This window comes from Megalops cyprinoides, chromosome 11 (assembly GCF_013368585.1).
Source record: "Megalops cyprinoides isolate fMegCyp1 chromosome 11, fMegCyp1.pri, whole genome shotgun sequence".
NCBI lineage: Eukaryota > Metazoa > Chordata > Actinopteri > Elopiformes > Megalopidae > Megalops > Megalops cyprinoides.
In genome coordinates this window covers 15614398-15623948 of record NC_050593.1, presented here as the reverse complement: position 1 = coordinate 15623948, position 9551 = coordinate 15614398, and the positions used below count along the sequence as shown (strand labels likewise).

The 9551-nt window shown below is 41.1% G+C and overlaps 1 protein-coding gene across 1 annotated transcript; it reads left to right on the top strand.

The window, feature by feature from the left end:
- Positions 1-3639: 3639 nt before the first annotated feature.
- LOC118785874 (cystatin-like) lies at positions 3640-7300 on the top strand. The gene is made up of 3 exons (XM_036540820.1): positions 3640-3807; positions 6340-6453; positions 7193-7300. Exons 1-3 carry the CDS (start codon positions 3640-3642, stop codon positions 7298-7300), a joined length of 390 nt encoding a protein of 129 aa, XP_036396713.1.
- Positions 7301-9551: the final 2251 nt, after the last annotated feature.

Below are 9551 nucleotides of genomic sequence, written 5' to 3'. Positions count from 1 at the left end.
CTCCTTCCGCAGACTTCGGGTGGAAGCAAACCTGCGTGGCACACCTGTGCTTCAGCGATTCTTAGTGCAAAATAAAGAAATAATACTAAAGACATGTCAGGTATTTTTAATACTCTCGATGAAGTGCTTGTGCTCCATACAGCAGAGTTTATTTTGATTATTACGATTGTATTAGCTGTATAAGAGGCATATCTGTTATTTCAGGAGTACAATTTAGTCTTTGTTGCTTTTGCTTTAGAGAGGCTTTATTTGTTTTAATTGAATAATTGTAAATACAAAGAATCCATCCCAGATTAAATAATAGTACAATTATAGATGTAATTATTGTTCCAATTATTATTATTATTTAAGCAAACAAACTAAAGATACTGTGTCAATTCCTACCTTTAGGTAGTCACAGAAGTAAAACTTAAGTTTGTATTGTTCTGATGCTCAGAAAGGACCTGTTACAGTAAATGTATATGAGATATGTGTAAAACTGGTAGTCTGTTTTTTTTTTTTTTTTGAAGAATAACCTTGAATGCACTTCAACAGTACCTTTTTTTTTAGCAATGTTGTAAACCCAAAAATGATGTGTTGAAATGGTAGATGGATTGATCTCAGAACTGAGAATACTTGAAGGAAATGCATTTATGAATATGTAGTATTGATAATCTCTTGCGTCTGACTGCATCAATGTGACATTGCTGCACGGTTCACTGCGGCATTTTAATAGTTTGTGATATCAAAGTTGATATAACACTGTAAACCTAAAGGGAAAACCGTTTAAGTGTGACTTTTAAAAATGTAACTGACACATCTCGTGACTGAAGTACAGCAGTTCTTGATTTTCGAAAGAAGGCTGTCATTTGCCTTTGTATTTAAACTTATTTAATTTTAGGGACGTGTATGTAAATTTTACATTTTTAGAATTTGGGTTTAAATTCTGGAATTATTAAAATATCGGTTTTAAGTCTACTGAAGCTGAAAAAAGAATTAAATTGAAATTTTAATAAATTTGCATTTTGCACTAATCTGTGTCTTGTTGAAGGTTATTACATGTTATTAACTTTTGTCACATCCATCTTGTTTTGTCTTTTTAAAGCATAACATACTATCTTGCTTTACCTGTTGATTTTAGCATAGATGATTTGATCAAGGCTGTCTTGCCCGGCTTCCTTTTAAAATCCTGTACATGTTCTGTGTCTTATTATTACATCTCTTATTATTGAATGTTTTAATATTTACTGAAAGATTCTAGCCTTGAATTCTAGCCCATCGCTCATCGGTACCCTACCCGTTATCTCACACTGTACTCAGTGTTAGTCAGCCCCAACCACCTGTCTGCACCAGCGTTAATCAGCCACACCTAGTTTCCCACACTGCCCTTATTTTCTGCGCTGTATGTCACTGGGTTTATCTTTAGCAATTTTAGCGATGCAGTACTAAAACAGGGGAATAACAGATATCACACTGAATATTCTGAAGGACTGGGGTGGGTGCATGGATGCGGTTACCTTGTGTAGCCACCAGCGACTGCTTATCATGGTCTGACTTATGGAGGGAATTGAAACAATAATGGGGTGTATATTAGATTTACCAAGATCTGTCAGTAAGCGGTTGAATTATGTCCTTTCATACGTCAGAACTGAACTATTCCACAGCTGCTGTTCACTGCTGCCTTTAGGAACCCGTAAGAGCAGGCAGGGGATCAGAATGTGAATTTGATTTATTGCCTTATTCAGTGAGACACGGTACATCAAGAACATCTGACTAGGAGCAATGTGTCTGCCTCTTCATATATACACTGTGAGAAACTGTCGTTCTGCTACCGTGTGCTTTATAAGGATAGATCAGGGCCGAGGTGAGGTACACAACAGCGAGCAAATGTAAAACGAGGGTTGTTCCAAAAGGAAAAAGGAGCACCATTTTGCTAAGGTATTGCTATGTTGCTAAAACAGGCAAATGGTACAGGTAGGTATTGTGAACTCTTCTGTGTCATTGCTGGACTTCATCTCCCATGAGCACCATTGTGAAAACATGCATATAGCAGTGTCTCGCTACGATGATAGGGTGGAGTCATGAGCAGGTGGTTGTAGCGTAATGTTTCAGCCAGTGAACATGGTCATAACACAGCTGGTATTGTGATGATGGTGAATATAACATATTGCATATAAATGCAGGGGGATTTTATTTCTCTTGTACTTTCGGTGATGAAATTTCTTACCATTAAGCATTTTTCGTACATGCATAGTTTGTTTTATGAGCAAAAATGTGATTGGTATTGCTAATTTAAAAAAATGTCTCCTACAATACAACTGATCATTGCTTATAAGGCATTGTTAAGGGCATTACTTAATCACATTGTTTATGTGTAGCCATGTAGCAAATGAATCTGCAGACCAGCGAACTTTCATTTAAATGTGAACACATGGTCTTCACTGCGGACTGGTTCTACATACCAATCTGAAGTGAACGGCCCTAAATAAAACTGACAAAAATGCCTGACTGCAGCTGGATGCAAATACTGTTTTTGATCACACAGCAAAAGCATGGACTTAGCTTGAAATCTCCTGTTAGGAACTCTTGGAAACATTTTGCTCATTGAAATTGCCTGGTATATATTACCAATCAGTTGATGAGATCCACTTGAAGTACATGTATTAGGTGCTTGGGAGCTGTTCTGAGAGAGCCGAATTGAAAATAAGGTTTCTGGATGTAGTGAAGGCCAGTGAGATTTTTGTTTAGAGGAGAACAGCCAGGACTATCAGACAGTCTGACTCTGCCCATTGGTTGTGCTAACCCCATGCCTCCATGGTATTATTCCTGTTTGGCCCGTGAATAATAGCATGCGTTGGCAGAGAGCAGGGCATCGTGACATGCTCTCATTAACATGGTGCTGGTCATGGTTCTGGAAGAATTTTACGTCTGTCCATTCATTCTGTGAGGGACAGCATAAAACAAACTCAATCTGAATGACCAGACAAGCCAACTGCCAAATGCAGCTGTAGCGAGAATCTTCTGAAGGAGTCTGTAAAATCCACTAACTTCACACCTCTGTTCTCAGAACCAGAGACATAGACATTTTTGGTCTTGAGGGCTGAAATAGGTTTTTTTTATTATTTGAAGTTATTGGATTATGATGTCCAAGTGCCTGTTGTTCAAGGTTTTTGCTGTTTGAAAGTATATATGTATAGATGTAGATAAAGTATACATGGCAGCATATAATATATATATATAAACAAAAGCCTCATTTTCATGCTTATAGTGTATTGACACAAGGGCTCAGTCTTGGTAGGGGTCACAAACAATAGTGGTGTGCTCACTGAATTTAGATCTGGTAGACACTCAAACCACAGTACGGTGGCCTTGAGTCACTTGGAGCCCTCATATACAAGGCTCCCACCACAGTACATCAGATCAGGCACGGCGCATGAACTTAGCCTGGCAGCAATACAGTGAATAATGTTACCGATCAAGAAATAAGATGGGAGAAACTGAGAGCCCTGATAGGGGCTCCTGCGGCTGAGAGGGCGGGCAGCACAACGTCACAGGCCACAGAGGTGGCACAGACCTGAGAGGCAGTGGCAGGCGTTATGTAACTGTGGGGCCACCCCTTTGCTCACCACTCCCTCCTCAGTCTTACTCACCGTGCCCAGCATGGCTGCCGCCGATCCCACACCCGCTCCTCCAGAGGCAACAGAGGACGTGGACCCAAACGATCCCGAGGTCCAGGCCTGCGCCAGTTTCGCCCTGGAGAGCTTCAGCCACTTCAGGCAGGACCCGCACCTGTACTCCATCACCAACTTCTACTCTGTCAAGAGAGCTGTGAGTTACACTTCTGTTCTGTCGCGTCATATTTGCCCTTCAGAATGAAAGGAGAGAAAGGGAACTGTGTGTGTTCGGGTGTGGCTGTGTATAAGGGTGGGAGTGGGTAGGTATCAGCTTGTTGAACTCAGGGCGATAACTCACTGAAGTGACTTTGAAAGGGAAATGCTTACAGAGCCCATTTCTGCCCCAGTAAAGTAACTTTAACTTTTCTCCTGTCCAATCTGCATGTAGTTGAATTTCAAATGTATGCAAGTTAGAAGATGAGTACCTTCGTGAACTTATGACATTTGTGATATCAATGTGGGTATGGAAGTAAGAACGTTCAGACAGTAAGACCAGACCAAAAGCGGGCTGGTAAAAATGATGTTGGGTCTCACAACATGGTGATTTGAAACGTAGATTCTAAGCAACTCACTGAAATTTGTTCTCATTAGACATTCAGCCTTGCCATATTTAGCAATATAGGTGAGTGATAGTGGTAACTGTCAAAAGCTAGTCATTGTACACTTGCATCACTCCAATAAGGATTTATAGAAAGTATATCTGGAACAATTCCTTCACGTTTGCTAGCTATATAGCAGCACATAATATGTGGAGTTTAGGAGGTTTTGCTGTGCATAGGGGGTGCAGTCATACACTCTCCACTGCCATGGTGACAAAAATTGCTCAATCGGATTCAGAAATTGGGAATATGCTGTCAAAAAAAGAATGGTGAACCTGGGGTGGTCATTGAACGAGGCGTGAACCAGAGCAGCCCGATGGAAACTCACGTTGTCCCAAATGACAACATATTGGGCTTGCTCTGGTTGCCCTGGCTCCCCCTCCTGTTGAAGAATGTTATTGTGCAGCTGATCTAGAAATTGAAGGAGTTGTGCATTGTTGTATGGACCCACTTTGACATGGTGGTGGAGGACGCCACGATTGCTGATGGCTGTACACAGGGTGACGTTGCCTCCCCTCTGGCCAGGAACCTGTATGATGGCACAGTGACCAAAGATGTTGCGCCCCCTTTTGTGACCTTTTTGTTAGGTTTAACCCTGCCTCGTCGATGAAGATGTACTCATGTGGGTCATCCATGGCATCCATCTCAAAGATTCTCTACAGAAGTCAGAAAACACACATTTTACTACAAATACAGTACTGTAGTGTACTACTGTACTGGAATGAAAGATTGTGTACTGCAGTTACTATAACACATTACAGTACTATACAGTACAGTATTGACATGCTGGAAAGATGGGCCGTACTCTACATACTGTAAAAAATCTGTACAGTATAGCAATTACCTGCACATATTACAATCATTGCTCCTTAACTCTGTTTGAATTCCTTTCAAAATGCACACGGTATAGCTGCTTTGTCCTGATGTGGTTCTTCTTCCTTGGAAGACTACCTGGTCTTCAAATATTTGGGTTTGAATTTCCCTCAAACAGATGGCATTATTGGCAATCACCATATTCACCCGGGCAGTCTCCTGCGAGAAGTCTCCGCCTACCTCCAATGGCCGCCTCAGTTCTGCAAAAATGAAATTTGACCATTACTGACCTATGGTCATCCATTACTGCAAAATAGTAAAAACTACACTGAGAACAGTGGAGATTCAGTCTATATGCACTACAACATTACATGTATCACAGTAACAACAAGGCAAATTTTTGCAAGACCCTTTTTTTTCCCCTTCTGAAAGTACGGAAAATGGATGCAACCGTGTAACAGCTTAGGTTGGGTTGCAATAGCTGTCCAGCTTCTCTCATAGTCCTCCCATGTATGAGCACATGATGAACTAGGGTGGCACAGATTTCATCTGGGATTTCTTGTCTTTGTTGTTGTCGTCCTCGTCCTCGTCCTCGTCCTCGTCCTCGTCGTCCTTGTCCTCGTCCTCGTCCTCGTCCTCGTCCTCGTCCTCGTCGTCCTCGTCCTCGTCCTCGTCCGTTGTCTTGCAAATTCAGGATTGTTAGGATCCATTGTTCTAAAGCACATGGACATGCCTCTTGGCCCTATTTATTGACCCTGCAATTCTGATTGGTGTTAACGAGGCTTAGTGTTTGCACCTGGAGAAAGGTGTGGTCTTTGAGTTTAGGTTGTGATGACTTGAGTTAATTATATTGAGAGCATGCGTTTGTTGAATGAACATATAGTGCAATGAATGATTTATTTGGCCACTTTTGCAGAAAGGGTTTTGAATATTGAAACGTGTGGAAACAGGTGAATAGTGTTTACGGTTATGGGAAAAGTGTGTATCTTGTGAGAAATGAGGCAAGGCTATATGTTTTCTTGCTGAGGGAACTGGTTATAGTGTGTTAGTAATTGGGAAAAACTGTAATAGGATATACATTTTTTAAATCATTAATCTTTTAATCTTTTCCCTTATTGTATTATTGTATTGTATTCCAGGCACAAATAGCCAGAGGCAGTTTTACATATTTCAGAAAACTATCAGACCTGTAGCTTTTCCTTTCAGTCTGCACGGCAACTGTGAAGATCGCTATGGAGATTCAAATCTAACCTATTTACATTTACATTTCACAGAACATTGGCGGGGGCCAGTACGACATGGACGTGGAGGTGACAAAGGCTCAGACTATGACAGAGGAGCAAGCAGAGAGAGACTCCTCCCACACTCTGACCTCCCCGGAAGCTCAGGTACCCTTAGTATGTCCCCGCCAACTGCTGGGGCAAATGCAGGCCGGGAGAGATGCAGGCCCTGGCCATTCCTCCTCTCTAACTTACAACCAAAAGCATATGGCCACAATTACAGTATTAAGAGAAACAGAAGCCTCTCCTACACTCCTACCCCGAACCACTGTAGGCCTGTTTTTAAAGCAAAATAATCAGTGTCACAAAGAGCTTGCATCATTTCAAAGTGTGGGGGCAGCGCTATAACCGGTCTCTCCCATTTGGAATGCCTTTGTCTGCAGTTTATTCTGCTGTGTCAGTTTTAAGTCTTGAATCTGGCTGAGAGTTGAGTTTCAGCACTTGTGAGGGTACTTCATTTAGCTGAAAAGTTGTTTTGATCAAATCTAATATTTAAGAAAATGCAGTACAACTGTCTATGGTCTTGGTTTTGTATACACAAAACACACCCTAGGGTGGATGCATGGTTGCTGCATTATTAAATGGAACTGCAGTGTAATATTGCACACCTTCATATACCCTTATCCAGGGTAACACAGATGCTTTCACATGCACACATTAAAATAACAGAGCTGGAATTTTGCTGGACTATTCCCTCATTAAGTGACATATCTTGGATTTGAACTAAAACTAGACCAATTATAGTGCTTTAGGGGCTTCTCTTGAAGTGCTGTCCAAAGAGAGTCCCTCTTACAGTACCTTCCAAGAGGGGCCTCCCTCATCATGCGGTGTTCCCTTTTAATGTCAGGTGTTCCGGTGTCAGTTTGTGGTTCTGAGTGTTCCGTGGAAGAATCAACGGGTTCTACTCCGGAGCACGTGCACCCCTGTGGCCAACAGTAGAACAGAATCCCAGTGAACCAAACTGCCTACTCCGCAGACATTCGAAAGGACCCGTTTCTCCTCAAAGCACCAGCTGTCATTGCACCCAACATCCCATCCCTTTGAGTATGTTAACCACCTATTTGAGAGGTAAACAGTTCACCTTGTTTCCTTTTGAGTGAAAAGCAGAGGAAACCCAGAGGCAGGAGGACAGCAAAGAAGATGTTTGCCACTGTTACCATTCACTGTTTCAACCATGGATTAAAGGATGAACACCCTTCCCTTGCTGCTTCTGTGGTTTTCTGTTTCCTTATAGATTTCCCAGTCAATTTCTATGTAGGCATAAACTGTGTGGCCTGCAACTCATTTGCTTATAAATATACAGAACCTCACATCTGTGCGTGATTACTTTTGGGCTGCAGGACTGGTGAGCGCATCTGTTCTGCACGGCAGTGGGTGGCACCACACGGTACAAACACAATATTGCACCACTCATTTCTGCACTCCCTTCTGCTTTCTGGTGGAGGCCCACACCACCCAGGTTAGGTATTTTTTTTCAAATTTAGCATCCATTTCTTTTTAATAAGACCTAACTTTGGCTCAGAACTGGAAGGCATGAATGTGGGTTACACAGAAGTGAGTTGCAGGAAAAAAAATATGTAAATCTCTTCATATATTCCTTCACCTTTTGAATTTAAAGCTGCCTGTTGCATCATCGGGTGATATCTTTAACAAAGAGCCTTTATCCGAATCCAAGTCAGGTAAGGACAGAGTCCTCCCCTTAGGGCTGGGAATTCATACCTTTCTTCTTGTTTGTTGCATTTGCTGTTCACACTCTATAATCTCAGTTCCTCACTTATCCAATTCCTCTTTCAATAAACAAAGTTTGTTTACAGAGCCCCTTCCTTACATGGAAAATTGAGGGAAATTGCTTCCCAAGATTAAAAAAAATGTATCATGGCAAAAGAACACACAGCCAGAAAGTGCACCAGTTGAGTGGAGAGTGAAAACAGTCATAGTGTTGTGCAAATACTGCATGCAGTGGTCACAAATGTAGTGAAAATGGTAGGCCTTAGGTAATATAGCCATATAAATGTTACAAGTCTTTCGACAAGTACTTGATTTTGCAAGGACTTTGAGGACGTTAACTGTTTTGGTTTGTTTGCCTGTTATATGCTCAAATTGGACATTACACTGTTTTCACCTCAAACTGTTGGAACTCATTTTGTCTTGCTGTTAAATCAGGGTGTAGCATTCAAGATAAGGTCACAGATTCGTTATTCTTCTACAATGCTAATTTTTTCCGTTTTCATTTCAAGATCTGTTCAGGACTGTGATCTGACGACACAGACACCCCATTTAGATGCACTGATCTCATGCATTTGCATAAAGTCACTCGAAGCTGAAATTGCAAACTGATAATCAAAGCATTGAATGATTGTCTTCTCCACTGAAGTTCATGTGAATGTGAGCATACACATATGAAGGATTTCTTCCAAAACCTGAAAAGAGAACTGTTTGCAATTTGCAATTGCAATTGCAAAAAAAGGGCAGAATATGCTGAATAAAAATTAAAACTAACAAGTCTGTAGACAAACATTAAAAAAGTGTTTTACGCACAAATGACACAAATGGCTAGGTGTGGAATTACATAATCCAGTCTTCACTCTGAGTGGTAGCTCAAGTTAAACTCAAACTACAGCTGTTCCTGATGAGCTTGTTTTAATAGACCTACTCTTGATACTTGATTTCAAGACTAAAAACATAGCCAGTGATGCCATCAGGAAAACAGAAGTGTCCCAATCAAGCTACAATGTTAGCAACAGCATACCGTTAGCTGGTTGCAGTTTAGACAGCATCCTGCCTAACCTAATAAATAATACCAATAGTGAACATTAACTGAAATTGGACCTTTTAAAGAGCACTGTCACCTGCCCTGAGCACACAGGCAGTAAGAAACCACACAGGGCATGAATATATTTTATACCAAACAATATATTTTATTTGTCTTCCAACACCACAGCCCTAGGAAGTGGTTCTGTACCAAAGTCAATGAAGTTACACGTGACAAATTTACACAGGAGAGGGAGGGAGATAACAAAACAACAAGTTTTCTGGTTTTTTTTTTTGTTTCTTTTTCATATATTTTTATAGCAAAATTCTAGATTTGACCTCCTTTAACCCAGACCTTGTCTGGCTGCGTTGTACACCTGGGGTAGTCTTGAGTAACAATACACAGTAAAATCTTAAAATAATGAAGACCGATAGTAATATTTGCTGTGGAAACA